The 18,488-nt window shown below is 38.8% G+C and overlaps 1 protein-coding gene across 1 annotated transcript; it reads left to right on the forward strand.

The window, feature by feature from the left end:
• Positions 1–1,345: 1,345 nt before the first annotated feature.
• On the forward strand, positions 1,346–11,649 carry TMEM207 (transmembrane protein 207). Its single transcript, XM_058556118.1, has 3 exons — positions 1,346–1,388; positions 1,836–2,400; positions 11,066–11,649. The coding sequence occupies exons 2-3, from the start codon at positions 2,058–2,060 to the stop codon at positions 11,200–11,202; spliced, it is 480 nt and encodes a 159-aa protein (XP_058412101.1). The 5' UTR covers positions 1,346–1,388; positions 1,836–2,057; the 3' UTR covers positions 11,203–11,649.
• The last annotated feature ends 6,839 nt before the right edge of the window (positions 11,650–18,488 follow it).

Here is an 18,488-nt window from a genome sequence, read left to right on the forward strand (position 1 = left end):
ACATCTGTTCCCATCTTCCTCTCCTTTATGTGGGACACCGCCACAGCGTGGCTTGATCAGCTGTGCATAGGTCTGCGCCTGAGATCCAAACCCACAAACCCCAGGCCACTGAAGCAGAGAGTGTGAACTTAACCATGCCACCGGGCCAGCCCCCAGCTGCCGTTTTTTCCTAGCCACTTATACCTCTATACTTTGCTAAACCCTCTACATGCACCAAAAAAAAAAAAAAGAAAAGAAAAGAAAACACACACACACACAAAAAAAAACCCCAAAACTAGTTGTCTCAGTGATTGATTTTTGTCTTAAATTTTGGGGGTAAAATTTTAAAGTTGACACTTACATATGTTAAAAAGTCATTTCTGACTAGTACAATGATAAACATAACACACTGCCTCCTTAGAGATGCTGGGAGCAATAAATTAGCTGACATTTATGAATGCTTTCAAGCTGACAAGTATTGTTTTTTATATTAGCAATGGCTGAAGAAGACATGATTAAATATAGCTCCATCTCAGAAGCTTATCGGGCTGTGATGAACAGCTCTCCACTCTTTAATCCCAGAATACTTTAAAAGTGGCCCATATACCGAGGTCTAGAAAATGTTCCTCAGCAAACATACATTCAGTGCACCCTGTCTGGCATAATGAGGGACTCTTGAATGAATAGCACATAAGTGTCTACATCTGGGGAGCTAAACGTCCTGAAAGTCACACTGTGAACTCTGTTTTTGTGTGATCTCTTAAAACTTATCTCACGAATGACTGAGTTGTGCCTGGACACACAAATGGTTTGACCATTCTGACTGAAGAGATCAACTTGTAACTCCTTGGCAAATGGTAGGTGTGGCCACACCCATTCATTTTCCTTTTATCCTACCTTTTTTGTCTAACCAGGGTGGCAAGCCTGCTATTCCCTACCAAGATATTAAACGTTAATAGAGATTATAAACCTTCCCCGGAGAATTTACATTTTAAAGAATTCAAGGCCTCTGAATAAACAGAAGGGGGGAATGGTTCTCTGCCTTGTACCTAATACCTATGAGACGTTAGCCCCGAAAAGTTCGTCGCTACTTTCTCAATGTACATCAGTATTTGTAACTCTAGAACTAAATCTATTACGGTGCAATTATCTGTTTATGTATCTGACAGCTTCACATTTACCTATATTCTCAGTGCCTTGAATGAAGTGGACATATGGTGAATATTTGCTTTATTGTGTTGGGGGGATCAGTACGCAGGGGAGTGTTGGGGAAACAGGTGTGGTCAGAACAAATATTATCATCCAAAAGAATGGGCTTTGGCCATCTAGGGGTCTAGCACTAACAAGTCTTCCTTTATCACCAGGTATGTAAACTATAAAGATCAATACCCAAATGGCTGGTATATCTGGTAAGGACATCCTCAATTTGTTTCAAAAAATATTTTGTGGTATGTACACACTCCTTTTCCTAAATAAATGGGAAGCACATGAAATCATATAGCTTAAAAACATTTTAGGAGTAATGTGAATCAATATATGTAGAAACATCACTTTCAGGTTGTTGGCCGGTGTTTACTTAAACACTTCCTATTACAAGGAACTTACTATTTATAAGAATAATAGTTTATTCCCGAGTTGGAGATCTTTAAAGGTAAAATAGTTGTGCTTTCTCTTGAAATCGCCTGAAATGATTCCTCTGCTGATTTTAGTTCTGGCCTTAAAGCCATTCAAATTACGACTGCTACCTCTTTTATGAGCTAGTCCTTCAGAATTTTAAGAGACTTGTTATAACCTCCTAAATCCTGACTTCTGTGGTTTCCAAAGTAACATTTTCCAAACACTACCATTTTTTTCAGTTAGATGGTTAGCTCCTCAAAGATACAGACCACATCTTGTCAACCTTTGAACAACTAACCCCAACATCTCAAATCTGTGTAGTTGCTTAAATACTAGTTGAGTGAATGGATGGATGGCTGAACGAAGGGAATAATGGCTGAAGAATTAAGGAACAATGACTGCTGTTTAAATCGACTTTCCACTTTCCAAAGAGAAACGATTATGATCACCTGGCAAAATCGATGCACTCTGAGCTCAGTGAACATTCTAGGTTCAGTGAAAATGTACGAGTGGTGGTAGAGGGACGGTTTAAGGAACTCAGCCTCCCAGATTGCTTGCATCCCATCCCTCTGAGTTCTTGCCCCCCCTCCAGGAAGCAAGAGAAGCTCTTAACTTCCCTGCATGCTCCACCTCACCGCTCCTCTGCTTCTTCTGAAATCAGGCTCTCGCTGCTGATTTTCCTGGTGGCTCTTCTCTGTGGAGCAGTGTTTTTCTGCCTCCAGTGCTGGCTGAGGAGACCCCAGATGGGTTCCCCAAGACGCACCATGACTGTTTTTGCTGTTGGAGACTTGGACCCTGTCTATGGTAAGCTATCTGCACACTTTTGGACTTCCTCTTTGAAACCTCATGGTTTTGTGGTGAACTGAACAGCTAACCTCTGAAAAGCAGATCTGTGAACATACAATAAGACATGGTTTATTGGAGACTCAAAGGCATTCATTGGGGAGAGAATCTAAGTGAGAAATCTTCAGAAGAAGGAGACCTCGAAAGAAAAAAATGTGTCTGAGGGAAATGACTCATAGTTGAATATGGGAACAGAGCCTAAACATGTTGCTCAGTCAACAAGTAGAAGGGAAGAGACATACAGGGCTGGTCACTCCAAGTGAGTGGTAGGGTTTAAGGTACAGAAGAGCATCTCTGTGTTTTTGATATCAGTCTATCCTACCCTGTATTCACAGTCTCATTTGCTAAGCTCTCTGTGCCTCACTTGTCTGCAGTAACGTTGAACCACACTTTCCAGGTTGTTTGATGCCAGTGCAGGGCCTGAAATACTTGGAATTTGGCAGGCAAGTATCAACACTCAAGTCCCTTCTTCTCAGACACACTGGGAACATCCTGATCCTTCCTGCTCCCAACTTCCACCCCCAAAACCATACTCTTCCTATTATTTTCCAGTCTACGTTACGAGGTAAGAAACGGAGGAAATAGAGGTCTTAGAGATACTTGTAATTGCCAGCCTTAGCTGTGAGCAGAAAAATGACCACTTACTGATTTCTGGGAGGTGACAATTGATAGTTTATTTCCTCATTGTTAAGCGTTGTCTGTTATGAGACTTTCCCCCTAAGGTACTGCATTGCACACCACAGTTGCCTCAAAAGTGCTTGGCAGAGATGAAGAGCTGCCCTGCAGAAACTTGGGCCACCATAAGATTTTTGATAGATGGAGCAGGGCATGTCCTAGAAAAACTAACAGCTAAGTAAAAAGTGGGGTAAAAATAAACTAAAATGTTTTATTATCAAAACTCAGTACTCTAAGGTTCAGTGATTATATTCACTATTAGCTTTTTTTAAAGTCATTATTTAACAAGGGAAATGCATTGTCAGTTTGAGAAACGGTTCTTTGGGGAAGGACAGTTAAAGCCTCCAATGAAAGCAGTGCTTTCTCCTAAAATCAAAAACACTTTCCACTGAGTATGGACCTTGTAACAAAATATATTAGTGAAAGAGGTCAACATGGTCACATGTGTCTATTTTTCTTTCTTTAACTAGAAGTATTTAATAAATAAATGCAATTATGTTTCTTCCAACTTGACTTGAGTTTCTAAAGAGGAGAATCCACACTGATCTTCTTAGTCTTTCTCTCACTCTGAGGAAATCTCTTTTACCAGTCTACCTTGAATTTTAAAGATGTTCTGTTTTTAAGTAGGTAAGCTAACCCAGTTATACTGTTATAATTTTTAAGGCAGTTTATGTGCCATGGTTATATTCCCATTTATCTGATATTTTTATATTTCCTGGATGGTGGTTTACAAACATGCTTTTGAATTTGCCTGAACTTGCCTGAACAGGTATGTGTGAGAGAAGAGGTCAAGGCAGATACAATACTTCAATAATCTGCATGTGATAGCACTGAGAGCAGGGCATTAGAATCACATTCTCTATATTACCTTGTAGTTGTTATGGACAGGAAAAGACAATACTTGGGAAGAAATTGTTTATCAAAAAAATAATATAGTCACAATTTATTTCACATCCACCAAGTTCTAGGCACTAGGTCAGGGGCTTCTCGAATATTGTCTCTAATTCCTAAATACCAACTCAGAAAAGCAGCTATTACTTCTCTTAGAGGATGTTATCTACATTCTCACTTTACTGGATAAATATATCACAGAGATCTTTGTTGCAGGTCAGCTAATAGACTTCAAATTGTCCAGAATTGAGGATAGGAAGCCAATGAAAATTTGAACAGGACACCATAGCTCAGCCACCTTATCTCTGGACACTAAGTACAGTTTTATATCCCGAATCTCCAGATATTTCCATTGGGTGATTCCTCAATGGTAGGAATTTCTCTCCAAATCCTCATTCCCTTCCTCATTCTATCCTTTCCCCTCTTATCCCATTGGTATTGCTCTGGATCTTATTTTGCTCAAGAAACATTCAAACTCTCCTCCAGCTATAAGTTGTATTATGAAGTTCACTTTGATTTGCAACTTAGAGGGCACAGCCTCAGTTACCCCTTCACTTTTATATTTTCCCTTGTCTACACTGGTTAGGTATTAGATTATCCCATCCATCACCCATCTCCCATCCTGTCCCAGGGACGCTCAGGGTGGCTGGACAGGCAGTGAACAGGCATTCCCAAAGTCTTTGACGTGGATGTGGGCCCGAGCTGTGCTTCTTGACATTCCTCTTTCTCCTTTCTAAAACAAAATACAAAAGATTAATTTAGGAACTAGCAATTTTTGAAAGTAAATTCCAGGAGTCAATATTTTAAGGCAGTCAGAGACCCAGACCCACACTGGGTTTCCTTTCCCCACTGGATCCTCATTACACTTTCACTTCTCCAGACGCGTGATTCTTCCTACCTAAAATTTCCTTAAAAGGAGCTGCTCTCCCAAAGAGAAGTGAGGGAAACACTACAGGATAGGATGTTTTTATGGCTGTAGAGGGAGATATTGGCCCAAACCACAGCTCCTACCTCCACAGCCCCCACAAAGTTTGTACTTACAGCTTGGAGTTGAGTCCAGATACTGCCAGATTCATTCGCCCACACTGCAGATTATCAGGTTGCACTTCTGAGTCTTCCTCACATCCGCTGTTCAGAAAGGCAAGAGGAAAATGAGAGCTCACTTGAAAGACACCAGTGACATATTAGAATATGAAATAGAATTTCTGGACTCCCTACCACCCTTTGAGCACAAAGGGGAAGATAGGACTTTGCTTCCTGAATACAGAATGTAGGAAACGGTTCATTTAAAATATTTTAATGGAGACACTAGATTTGATATATTAACCTTGGGTTCCTCCTAGACCTTCATTTTATTTATTCAGAACTTATTTCACGTTATTACCACTATTTGTTGAATATATTAGTTGAAATAGCTCTGCTCTTCTGACCTATGGGTCAAAGATTTGACTCTCAGGATCTCCTGGAAGCTGCCCTCAACTGAGAAGAGCTGAGAGGAGAGTTTTGACTGACTATCGGAGCTAGAGTGACCTGAACTTTACTGATGTTAAAATATATAAAATAGGAAATTTCTCTCACTAGCAATTCCTAACAATGTTACATGGCTCAGGTTGCCAGTTATCTTGACTAGAAATATTAAAGAGAGAAAGAAAAATACCTGGCTTAGGATCCTTATAAAAGATATTTAAGGAAGGCCTTGCCAGCCCAGCCCATCCCCATGTGTGATGAGACTTCGGTCTAGGAAAGTTCGTTGGGCATCTCAGCCACACACCCAGGCCCCAAGAGCATCTCCTGGGCCAATAACCATGCCTTTTCACAGTTATCAGCTGCTATGGCACTCAGATTTCTCAGTTTTCCTTCCCTTTACATAGGATCTACATTTCCAGATCTATAACATGTTATGATGAAGCTCTTTACGCACCAAAAAGGGAGAATTAATCCCTTTGATACCCCTGTGGAGGGTAAGGAAGAAGGGGAGATATTGTTACAGAACGAGGAAGAGGAGGAAGACCAGAAGAAAGTCAGGAAGGTGGAGGAGAAGGGGAAGGATGAAGAGCGAGAGGAGAAGGAACTCACTATTTGAAGTTGGAGATAATTCAAGGACTGAAATTAAAATGTATTTATTTTATACAAGTCTTAAAATCATGTTATTTTGTTTTGCTTCAGACGCACCTCCTCTTCCTGTATCCAGCCCCAGGGTTTCCTAGATAGTCCCTTCTTCCATTATTATTCCGCCCCCATCCCCAACTCGTTTTCTGGACTCAGATTTCTTTACCATCCCTGCTATAACAGAAAGGACCCCGTTCAAAGCCCATACGTCTTCTTGAATGAGATCATGCACAAAGTAGTCTCTCAGACCTTCTCACTTTCTTCTTTCAACCATCAGAGCCTAACAATTCTAGCCTAATTCGGGTGGGTTTTTTTCAGCACCTGTGTTAGGGGTAAAAATGATTTCTTGTTTCAATGTTTTCTTATCTCACTATCTTATCTCGTTTAGTGATGCTTTTGGAAACCCTGCTATCTGATAATTCAATGGAAAACACTGGAGATTTGCAACCAGTATTTTCCCCTTAAATGTGTAAATAGAGAGTGAGAACACACACTGGGCCACAGAAAGTGATTTTTTTTTTTAAAGGAATGTATGCAATTTTTTAGTAAAAGTGGGGAAAGATGAAGAGAAAATCATTAAAATTCTTTGTAATCATCTGTATCCCAAATCAGAATCAGTGCTCTCACTTTATAAGACCAAGAACTATAAGAGAGCACGAATAGGTAGAAAATACAAGTGATTTAAAAAAGAGGAAAAAGAGGCACAGCAGTTAAGTGCACGCGCTCCGCTTAGGCAGCCCGGGGTTCGCCGGTTCGGATCCAGGGCGCGCAAAGACGCACCACTTGTCAAGCCGTGCTGTGGTGGCGTTGCATATAAAGTAGAGGAAGATGGGCAGGATGTTAGCCCAGGACCAATCCTCTTCAGCAAAAAAGAGGAGGATTGGCACTGGATGTTAGCTCAGGGCTGATCTTCCTCACAAAATAGAAAAAAAAAAAAAAAAGAAGATGAAAAAGAAAAAGTTTTGAGTTTCTTAGGTTACTTGTTTTGTTTATTTTTTAAATTTGTATTTGAAAAGATACGTAATGACAAAGGAGTTTTAAAATTTATTTTAAATAAAAGTTTTTTTAATTCACTGAAAATAAGTTTTCATTGAAAATAAGGTTGTGAAACTGAATAAAAGCCCTTGTTGATGAGGAAGTAAGACATTTAAAGATAATAAAGAGAAAGAAGTTTGGGGTCTGGGAGGCGAGACGAGGACGAAGGACTTGAGGCAGAAAAACAATCTAGTGTTCATTAGGAAAGAGAGAATTTGAAAGCATAGGAAGGGGATCCCCGCCATTGTCTGTCCATATTTTTTAGCAAAAAATAATAAATTGCATAAAATCTTCATTAAATCCTTCCCTATCTCATGTGGATCAGAGCTGGGCCCTGTCAGCCCTGACCAGACAGCAAGCAGGTCCTTTCCCTTTCCTGAAGAGACGGCAAGGTAAGAGCCCGTGGAGACACCCCTCCTGGGGACACTCATCTTGGCTTAGCTTCTCCTCGGGCCGATCTTCTTGATAATGCTGCCTTTCAACTATCCAATCTTCCTGACCCCATTTCTTCTGCAGTTTCAGAGATAATCTTCCCTTTTGCTTATTTCAGGGCAAATAGAAGTACTGGTCTTCTAGCAATGATTAAATGTGAGGGCTCTGAGTTGGGGAGGGAAGGAGGACTGCACAGAGACAGACAAGAAGGCGGCCCTTACATGCTCTGCTCTTTTCTCCCCTCATGTCTCCCAGGATCAGATCTTACTTCAGGATGTTTTTTGAAGTGTCGTTTCCCTATACTTTATGTTCTACATGTAAATATTCTCTGACTCATTTTAGGTAAGGAAAGAGAGAGTATTCCATTCACACACTTTCCTGGAAGGGCATGATAATAGTAACGGCTCACAGGTATTGAGCATTTACCATGTGCCACGCTCTGTGCTAACGCTTAACATATCATATCTCATTGATTCTTCCCTACGACTCTACGTGGGGTTCACTGTCCTTTTGAACACTCTAAAGATGAGGGGAGACAGGCACTTGGAGATTAAGCAACACAGTAGATGGTAGAAGTATGACTCAAATTCAGGCATTCTCAGCCACTGCCATATAAGAGAAAGGGATGAGATAGAGAAGGGAACGAGCAGAAAGAGGCGGAAAGGGCGTGTTAAACTAAGCCAAGTCCATTGGAGTGATTCTTAACGATGTGGGAAATCTGAACTCTGGCCATAAAAACTCAGCAGTTGATTTTATCGGTTTTACAAAATGAAACAACAAACTCTAATACCTTCACCAACGGTTCTGTCAAAACCATTGGATTTTTGCAGACATTTTTAACTGAGGTCTCTCAGGTTCTTAATTTGTTAAAAAGTAAAAATAATGCTTGCTTCCCTCCCAAACACACGACATTGTGGGTAAACAGGCTTTGAAAAAAATTGAAAACTGATATATGTTTGATTTTACAAAAGCTCTCGAGCACATGGGCTTAGTTAGGTTTGTCAAATGAATTACTTGTGGTTTTCAGAACAAATTTAAGAGCAAAGGCCAAGTTTGTAGTCAGGAAATAACAATAAAACTTTCTTACCACAGACAACAATTGTCAACATTCTGTTGCCTGAAGCACAGTATTGATAATGGCAGTGGTGAAAATATATTTGAGCTAATAATTGTGTGGAGTCAGTCTGGTTGACCACTCCAGGCAGAACGATAGCTAAGTTACCATTGACTTTGTATTGAATACACTAGAGGCAGTTCACCTGGGAAATGGACTCTCAGCTCAAGTATCCACAATGAAGGGATGTACTGGGGCAAGTACACTTTACCAATGTTAAGTCTGTTTTATCAAGTCCCTCAGACTTAGCTTTTGTCATCCTAAACTTCCTAACTGCAAAAGACTCTAACTCCATGAAATTTTTCATTTAATAATTTCTGTTACGACATTAAAAGTGATAATGACTAAATCATTATTTAACCATTAAAATAGGATGGATTGGGAAATAATAATATCATAAATAAAAGAAAAGACATGCATATTTCTAGTATAATACAGTTCTAAATACATAGTAATAATACTGACACTAATGATAATTAAACTTTAATGGATAATTACTGTGTGCCACGCTTTGTTTTAAGCACTTGACATTCATTTAGCCTTATTTTTATAGATGTAGATGGTATCATTATCTTTTTACTGCATAAGAGAAAACTGAGGTGCAGAAATATTACATAATAGCCTAGGAATAGATTATTCAATTAAATAAATAACTTCTTAAGAAAAGTGCTGAACCGGGAGATGAGACGTGTATTCTAAATATAGCTCTACCCTTCACATATTATATTAATATTTGAGTTATTATACTTTGTTCTGCAAATCAATGAGAAACAAAATAAGACAGATATATGAAAATGCATGATTCTAAATAAACATTACCCACTCCAAAGTAATGATTTTGAGTAACCTACTTATGGATTCTAGTGATGCAGCTATGACCTAATATGTAACTACTCTTTGAATTGTTTTGATAACTGTGGCATGTTCTTTGGAAGCTCCTTGATGGTATCAAATCTTAACCCTTTAAGGAAGCGGTCAGCAAACTTTTTCTATTAAGGGCCAGATAGCAAATATGTTTGGCTTTGCAGGCCATATGGTCTTTGTGGGGACTATTCACCTCTGCCATGGTGGTACAAAAAGCAGCCAGAGACAATATGTAAATGAGTGGTTACAATTAAATTTAATATACAAAAACAGTCCAAGTGCCAGATTTAGCGTAAGTTTCTTCTAGTTTCCTCTTTAAAGGTGAATTTATGTTGTTACTATTTTTTGGAAAGAAGCAATCAAATCATTCCCAGACAGCTAAAGACCCAGGTGAAAAAAAGGAAAAAATACAAAGAGAGAAACTGTTATAAAATATTACTATTGATTTCCTGTGTGACTGAAAAACAGTCTTTCAAGGAAATACAATAGAAGATTTCCAAAAGAGATATTGGAATAAGTGCATAGTCTCTCAACATGATCAATTTGAAGAAGAAAATGCTTATTTTTAATATTTAATGGCTTGTACCGTGCATAATCTAAAAGTCAAGAACTTTGATTTCAGAATTTAAAATTTGAGATGCCTTTTCTTTATTGTGTGTGTATACTTTCATTGCAAACTTTTCACCACTTAACATTTTTACTATTCATCATAGAGAAATGTTTAAAGTACTTAATTGCATTAGTTGCAATTTGCAGAGCATAAATATAAAATAATGAAGTTCAGAAGTGATATTTTAATGTTTCTAGTGAGACTTGCATTTCCCATGATGAGAGAATTAGCTAAAATGCCATTAGTGTTTATGGGAATCTTGTCTTCTGATCTACCAAAAAGGGTATTCCTTCTAGTTTCAGCTGCTAAATTGTAAATACTTCATGATGGGTTAGTCAATGATGATATAATCAGTTCATGAGAGCAAATTTTCTTGCTATGGAGACTACCATCACTGCGGAGAGCAAAATGGTTGTAAATTTTTTCTCAAGGGTATAAATAGTTTTCTGTTGCTCCAGTGATCCAAGAAATGCTAGATTTTATTAGATAGTTCACATACTTCTGTTTTATCCTGACTAGAAAGATTACAGCCAGTCCTGGTGGTCTGGTGGTTAAGATTCAGCGCTCTCACCACCATGGCCCAGGGTTCTTTTCCTGGGCAGGGAACAATACCACCCATCTGTTGGTTGTCACACTGTGGTGGCTGCATGTTGCTATGATGCTGAAAGCTATGTTACTGGTATTTCAAATACCAGCAGGGTCACCTGTCCACCACCTGAAAACCCTATGAATAGCAACTGAGCATTGTCCAATATAGTGCCAGACGATGAGAGGACGGCGCAAAAAGTCCAGGCAGGATTCTGCTCTGCTGTACACAGGTTCGCTAGGAGTCAGAATCCACTCAAGGGCACTAACAAACAATGAAAGATTACAAGTCCCCATCTTTCTCTTTCCAGGGACAGAAGCAGCTGTGAATCCACCTATTGGAATTCACCTTCAAACTCAGAACCGTGAACTGTATCCTGTTTCATGTTTTGGCACTTTAGGCCCCCCACCTCCATATGAAGAAATTCTGAAATCAAGCCGATTTTAGATCTGGATCATCAATTGAAAATGAAACAGCACATAAAACATTGACCAGCTTAAATTAGTTTTGCTTATTGAAAACAGGTTATTTTAATCAAACTTTGCTCAAGGACAGAGATGGCACTGTGCATGTGCCAGGTGGGAACCCATAGCCCCTGGATGACCCTGGAACCAAGAACCTTCAGAAATATTACCACTGGAGTCCTTTACAAAGTGAGAAGTCCTTCAATAAGGAAAATCCGGCTTCAAGCAGCCCAAGTAGCTTGATTACCAGCCAATCAGCTTACATGGGCCCAGCTTCAGCTTAGTATCTCCTAACTCCTTAAATTTCACCCCAACCTTGGATCAGGGAGACAGATTTGAGAGCCTTGCCTCCTGTCTCCTTGTCAGGTGACCTCGCAATAAAGCTCTTTCTTTTCTCAAAAGCCAGTGCCATAGTATCAGCTTTTACGTGCATCGGGTAGCGAGCCCTTGCACGGTAACAAAAATATAAGAAATATTTTTAATTCCAAAGCATCAAATTTAGGAACAATTGTTTCATTTAGTGGAATTCCCAGAGATCAATTAATATTGTCTGAAAAAGGACAAATAGACGAAAGAAGAAGGAACGTTAGGAAAGAATTTTGGTCAGGGAGATGTTTCAGTGGTAAGTTAGTGGACACTTAATGTATCACTGCTGTACAATTTGTGCTACGTAACCAAGTTAATGTTCCTCCATAGTACTCAAATAGGCAGCAGTTAGTGCCAGGAGTAGTCTCCATTAAGTTTAGGATTCTATTCCAGCACACATCACAGCTTTCTCTGCCTCAATATCTCCCTTTTAATCTGACTTCTCCCCTATTATAGAGTCAAAAAAAATTATCATAATTTAACAGTGGCCCAAGCAGAGATTCAGACATGTCCAGACTCAGAGCTAGAAAGAGAATATTTGAGTTAGGGTGAGGGAAGAGAGTAGGAAGAAGCAACACTTGAAGGATGAGGGATGAATGAAGAGGAAGATTACAAATGTCAGTCCAAGGAGGTGTATATCTCAACCTGAGAAGGGCGAAAGTATAGATAAAAGATGAAGGAGACTGGGCCGGCCCGGTGGCTTAGCAGTTAAGTGCACGCCCTCTGCTACTGGCGGGCCGGGTTCGGATCCCGGGCGCGCACCGACACGCTGCTTCTCCGGCCATGCTGAGGCCACGTCCCACATACAGCAACTAGAAGGATGTGCAACTATGAAGTACAACTATCTACTGGGGGGCTTTGGGGAAAAAAAGGAGGAGGATTGGCAATAGATGTTAGCTCAGAGCTGGTCTTCCTCAGCAAAAAAAAGAGGAGGATTAGCACGGATGTTAGCTCAGGGCTGATCTCCCTCACAAAAAAAAAAAAAAAAAGAAAAAGAAAAAAGAAAAAGATGAAAGAGACTACTTAAGCAACAGAGCATGTGTAACATCACAAGAAAAGGAGAAGGCTTCCATTTTATGTGGGTGAATGAAGCCTCCAGAGCCCACAGCTTTTCTCTGATGCCTCAATACTTAGCATTTCTTGGAGAACCATGATAAGAACCCTTGGCACAGATATCAACTTCTCTTTGAGAACTCTGACTATAGAAGTAGCAGTGAGACACCATCTCAGCGGCCATGAGAAAGGGGGGCAGGAAAAGAAATCCATGGCAGATGCCATATAGTCTTCAGCTGACAAATTTGTTTAACAAAACAATTGACATCTCCACTTGTTTGTCTGATATACCTCTCAGATTTAACATGACCAAACTTATCTCCTAATCTTCTTTTCCCAAACTTGTTTATCCAAATCTTCCCCATCTCAATTGATGCCAACAGCAACCTTCTAGTTGCTCAGAAGGAAGAATGTGGAGTCATCCTTGAGTCCTCCCTTTGTGTTACTTCTTACATCCATTTTGTCAGGAAGTGGCTTGCCTTTGCTCTACATTCAAAATAGGTCTAGATTTTAAACAGTTCTTAGTACACCTCTGGTGTGAACCACTCATTGCCAGTTCTTGTCTGGATTACTGCAAGAACATCTAAACTGGTCCATTTGCTCCCAGCTTTGACCTCCTATATTCTATTTCCAACACAATAGGTAGAGTAATCTTCTCAAAACATAAGGAGAATCATATCCCTTAATGAAACTCCATCTCACTCAGAGAAAACACCCAAGTCCTTGACACACGGCCCTGTAGGATCAGTACCCTTCTCAGGTCTCCTTTCTTATGACTCTCACCCCTATTTATTTGCTTCAGGAACAGTGTCCTCAAAGTGACCAGGTGTTATCCTACCCCCATCTGCCCTTTTGGGCCTTAGCACTTGCTGTTCCTTTTACCTGCAACACTGATCCCCCAGATATCAACATTATTTCACCCCTCCACCTCTTTGAACTCTTTGTTCGGAAGTCACCTTCTCAATGAAGCCCACCCTGATTACCCTGCTTTAAATTGCAACCTCTCGGGGGCTGGCCCAGTGGCGTAACAGTTAAGTTCACATGCTCTGCTTCTGCTGCCCCAGGGTTCACAGGTTCGGATCCTGGGCGCACGGGTGCACTGCTTGTCAAGCCATGCTATGGCTGAGTCCCGTATAAAGTGGAGGAACATAGGCATGGATGTTAGCCCAGGGCCAGTCTTCCTCAGCAAAAAGAGGAGGACTGGCACCTGATATTAGCTCAGGGCTGATCTTCCTCACACACACACACACAAAACATTGCAACCTCTCCTAACCCTGGCACTTCCCCCTCCTTGTCTCAGATACACTTTTCCTTTTTCCATAGCACTTACCATCTTCTACTATACTACATAGCTGAATTCTATTTATAATCTAATACTTTTCTTCCCTTGTTAGAATGTAAATCCATGAGGGGAGGGATCTTTGTGTTATCCACTGATTTATATCCTGAACATCTAAAGCAGTCTGGTACTTAGCATGTATTCAAACAAATTTTGTAAATAATGTTCCTAGTTCTGGAAAGTCCCAAAAATAACTAGATGAGAATTTGATGGGGTGAGGCCTTATGAATGTGAGTGTGCATAGGAGCCAGGGACAGCTGAGTTAGTACTGTTAAAATAATCTCGGGGCTGGGGGCGGCCTGGTGGCGAAAGTGGTTAAGTGCACGCTTTCCGCTGCGGCCGCCCAGGGTTCACAGGTTGGGATCCCCGGTGCACACCGACACACTGCTTGTCAAGCCATGCTGTAGCGGCGTCCCATATCAAGTCGAGGAAGATGGGCACAGATGTTAGCCCAGGGCCAATCTTCCTTGGCAAAAAGAGGAAGATTGGCATCGGATGTTAGCTCAGGGCTGATCTTCCTCAAAAAAAAAAAAAAAAAAACTCATTAGTATCCACTGATAAAAGAGGTCTGAAGAAGCTTGTGTTAATGTACTCAAATAATCCCTGATATATGTTTGTGGGGAGCTTTAGGGTGTACAAACTGCTTTCAGATTTTATTCTCATGAGAATTTGGTAAACTGGTTATTCCTAACTTCAAGTTCTATGTGGTAGCCTGAACATCTCCACTCCCTTCTGAAATCTGCTAAGATTACAATAAATGAGTAAAAGTGTTTTTAATTCACAAGAGCAAAGAGAGTAGCAAGAAGATGACAAAGAAAATTAGCAACAAGATATTTATCCATCTCGTACATGGAAAGATGTACGAGATGGATAAATCATAATTAACCAGGATTTCAGGTTTCTCCACTTTGCTAAGTGTCTTCAGGGAAGAAATTGAGAATAATCAAGCAAATTCACGCTGTAGCAATGCAGAAATGCCCAAGAATTAGAGGCAGCGGAGGTGAAGAGAATTCTGGAAATGATGATGAACTTGACCTACAGAAAGGTAGCATTGAAGCAACCCAGAGCAGAGCCAGTTCCAATCAGAACAAATAGCTGTAGGAGGGTAAAAGGGATGATTAAGGAAAAATACATAATGAACATGTGGTGATAGATTAATGACTGGTAAATGAAAAATGAAGAAACTGAAAAAAGGCAATTATAAATCTATGAAACACAAAAGTTGATTTAACTCCCCCAAAATAGTTAAGCTATGAATAATGTAAATAACGGATATTGAATTTTAAAATGGGAGTTTTTGATATTGACAAGTTAGGCAGAGGGGGAAGTGTGTCTGAGGGAAGGTGGCAGGTTATAATAGGAAAGCTCAATCTTAATCTCAGATTGTGGGAATTCAGTGAACAATATCTAAAATTAAAAGAAAAATCAAGAAGTAATGGTAAAGTACATTATTTGAAAATTAGGTCATAAATATCTGAGGCAAAACGCTAAAGGAGTTGAAAATTTCTGCCTCAAGAAATAGGACTTGGAGATAATGCTATGTAGGATTAGGTAGAGCAGAGAAGTGCTGGCTTTTATCATGAACCTATAGTACTATTTGACTTTTAAAACTAAATGCATGTGTTACTTTAATAAAAAGAAATATAAAGTTAAAAGAATAAATGTTTGGCAAAGTTAGAGCTTGCAATTGCAAGCAAACAAAGGAAATCATACTACTATAAGGAAAAATAAAATGTTAAACATAAATGTCTTTAGGTGATAGGGCTACAGGTAATTTTATTTTTTATTCATGTTTCTGGATTTTCTAATTGTACAATAATCTGCATGCCTTACTTTTATAATTGAAAATCTCGACAAACTTCTGTTTAAAAGAATAAACACAAAAGAAAAAATATATATACACATATCACTGCTTTCATTTAACAGATGAGAAAATGTGGGTTTCTGGAAGGGTAATTGACTCACCCAAGATGCATAGTTAATTAGTCTGAGAGACAAAACTAGAGACTAGACATTTTGACCTTTCAATTCTTATTCTAGGTATTTTTCCACTATGATATCATATCTTCAAAAGAGGCTCTAAAAATAAACATCAGATAATGTGGGTATAATTATGTTTATCTCAAATAAGTAACTCTAAGGAAAAAGGTTTTGTTCACATCCTGAGCTATGTATGTTAAAATCCATTCCAATTACAAAACAAGCACTGGTTATAATTAACACCTAGAAAAGTATAAATGCATCTGGAAATGAGGCTAATGATTCAGCAGCTGGAGTTTGCTGAAGACATCAGCAAAAGTCGGGATTGAAGCTATCGGAATTTATTTTTGAGTGACTTGCGTTTGTGTGTCAGTGCAAGTCTAACCAAACCACATGCTTAGCGTGTGGTTGGTTGGTTTATTTTGGGGGCTGAGGGAGGAAGTGTGGGGATAGGGTATAGGCAGGTGGGTAGGGCTGGTAGAAAGTTTGTTTTCATAGAAACTTTTCTCAAATATCACAGGTTACGTTTTCATCTTATGTCTAGGAAATACTTAACTGAATGACTATTATATGTCAGTTATTGTACAAAGTTCTGAATATATTTCTTCAACAAACGTAGTAGTATTTTAATGATACTAGAGTTTCCACCGCTTTGCCCTGACCTCTAGAGACTTAGAAGTTCTTTAGCAAGTGCTCTTTATGGTCCGCTGAAAACTACTGCAAATAATAAAATAATAAAACTCATTTGGATGATATGATTATCGTGATATTTAAAAAAGAAATTTCAAAAGGTAGACCTGTGTTCCTTTTCTGTCGTCTCATCTCTGAAAATCTCTGCCTGCATCTTAGTTCATCAATAAATCATTAAAATTCTATTTAACCTGGCATCTCAGATTTTAATTCTGATAGGGCTAGATTTTTTTTCTTCCCATGTTAGGAAACATTCGTTTTTTAAATGTGGTTTTTCTTACTGCTCAAGGGTGTAGCTTTTTCTTTGAACATCCAGCAGAGGGCGTTAAAGCCTATCTATGATTCTAATCCATTAGCTAGGTTTGATTTAATGGCTAAATGAAACCGTAAAGCTGGGTTACTATTGATATTAGATTTTTGACAAACCCTAGCAGAATGGAATGATGATGAGGTTCAAATATGCAAAGAGGAATCTAGAACTTTAGCTCATATTGCTCCCAATGAAGCTGAGCATCGGGTGAGATAGAGAGTCTAGAAAATTTGAAATACGTTTCTACATCCAAGGATGAGACCTGTCAGTATGAGTTGCCTGCAAAGGCGGGTAATTTGTGTATACAATGCTCACGTGGTATGTAATGTCTACAGCACTGACCCTATAGGTCTAGCCGATTTCTTTTTTCCTGGTCACAAATTCCCCTTAAATTTTCAGTTTTGTTGTTCCAGATTTGTTTCATTTGTTTTAGGAGCACAATTTTTATAAAAGACAACTTTAAAATTCAGTATCTTTCAAGGAAATGAAATAGAGCTAGGTTAGGACTGAATAGCATTCACGTGGACAATGAAATGAAACTCAACCAGAATATTATATTTAAGGCAAAATGTGAAATACTTCAGGATTGTATAAGAGAAAATGCGACAATGAAAATGTGTTGGCTATGAGACCCCACTTTCAAGAGAGAATGATTTTTTTAAATCAGAACAAAGAAAGGAAATAGAATATACTCCAAAGGAATCTTTTACTTTTAAATTCATTTTGCTTTGTGGTTTTGTACAAAATATAAACTTTATACGGACTTTTTTTTCCTACTTAATACTAGATCTTGGAAAATAGTATAACGTTTGTTCTTTTCCTAAATGTAGTTCTGGGAAAATTAGCTAATAGTTATATCACTTTACAAAATGGAATAGATTTGGTGATAAACAAAATGTAACTTATGCATATTTGGAAAATAGTTATTATTTCCTTCTAAAATTATGCCAGTTTACTCCTACTATCTGACTCATGAAGCAAATGGTATATATCAACCAAGTTGTCAGATTTTTATATTAATGATGAAAAATGGTATTGCTCAGAAGCACTGAAATTATCAGTGAATGCAGGTTTCTTAGTGTTATTATCATGTTTATTGGAGGAGGATTTCCTCTTTGGAAAATCTGTTTATGGGATGCAATAAGCAAAACTAAGAGAATTTCCCTTGCTCTGGTAATTAATATAATTATATATTTCTATATATTTAATAAATAGTCATTTTTTATTTTTTATATCAGATGTGAAAACTGAAGTCATGTATCAATTCAGACTATTCTCTCTTCTATGTGTCTAAATCTGGGTAAATTTTTAGAGAGTTTTGGGTATCACTGACTAATTTCTTTCTAGATTTAGAAGAACTGGAGCTATTATTCTTTTCTTGAAGAATATTGAGAGACATAAAATAGGAAAGCCTAAAGATTTATTTTAAATAATCAGTGGATGATCGCATGCATTCTTGATATCATGTGGAATGCTTGTCACCTGTGACATGGCCAACAAAATAGATCAATGCTGTATGAGGAGAGTTGGA

The sequence above is a fragment of the Diceros bicornis genome, chromosome 15 (genome assembly GCF_020826845.1).
Source record: "Diceros bicornis minor isolate mBicDic1 chromosome 15, mDicBic1.mat.cur, whole genome shotgun sequence".
NCBI classification, from domain to species: domain Eukaryota; kingdom Metazoa; phylum Chordata; class Mammalia; order Perissodactyla; family Rhinocerotidae; genus Diceros; species Diceros bicornis.

Coding starts and splice junctions, on each gene's coding strand:
- TMEM207 (XM_058556118.1), top strand. CDS start 2,058: ATGCACTCTGAGCTCAGTGAACATTCTAGGTTCAGTGAAAATGTACGA. Junction 2,401..11,065: donor AGACTTGGACCCTGTCTATG/GTAAGCTATCTG, acceptor TTCTCTTTCCAG/GGACAGAAGCAGCTGTGAAT.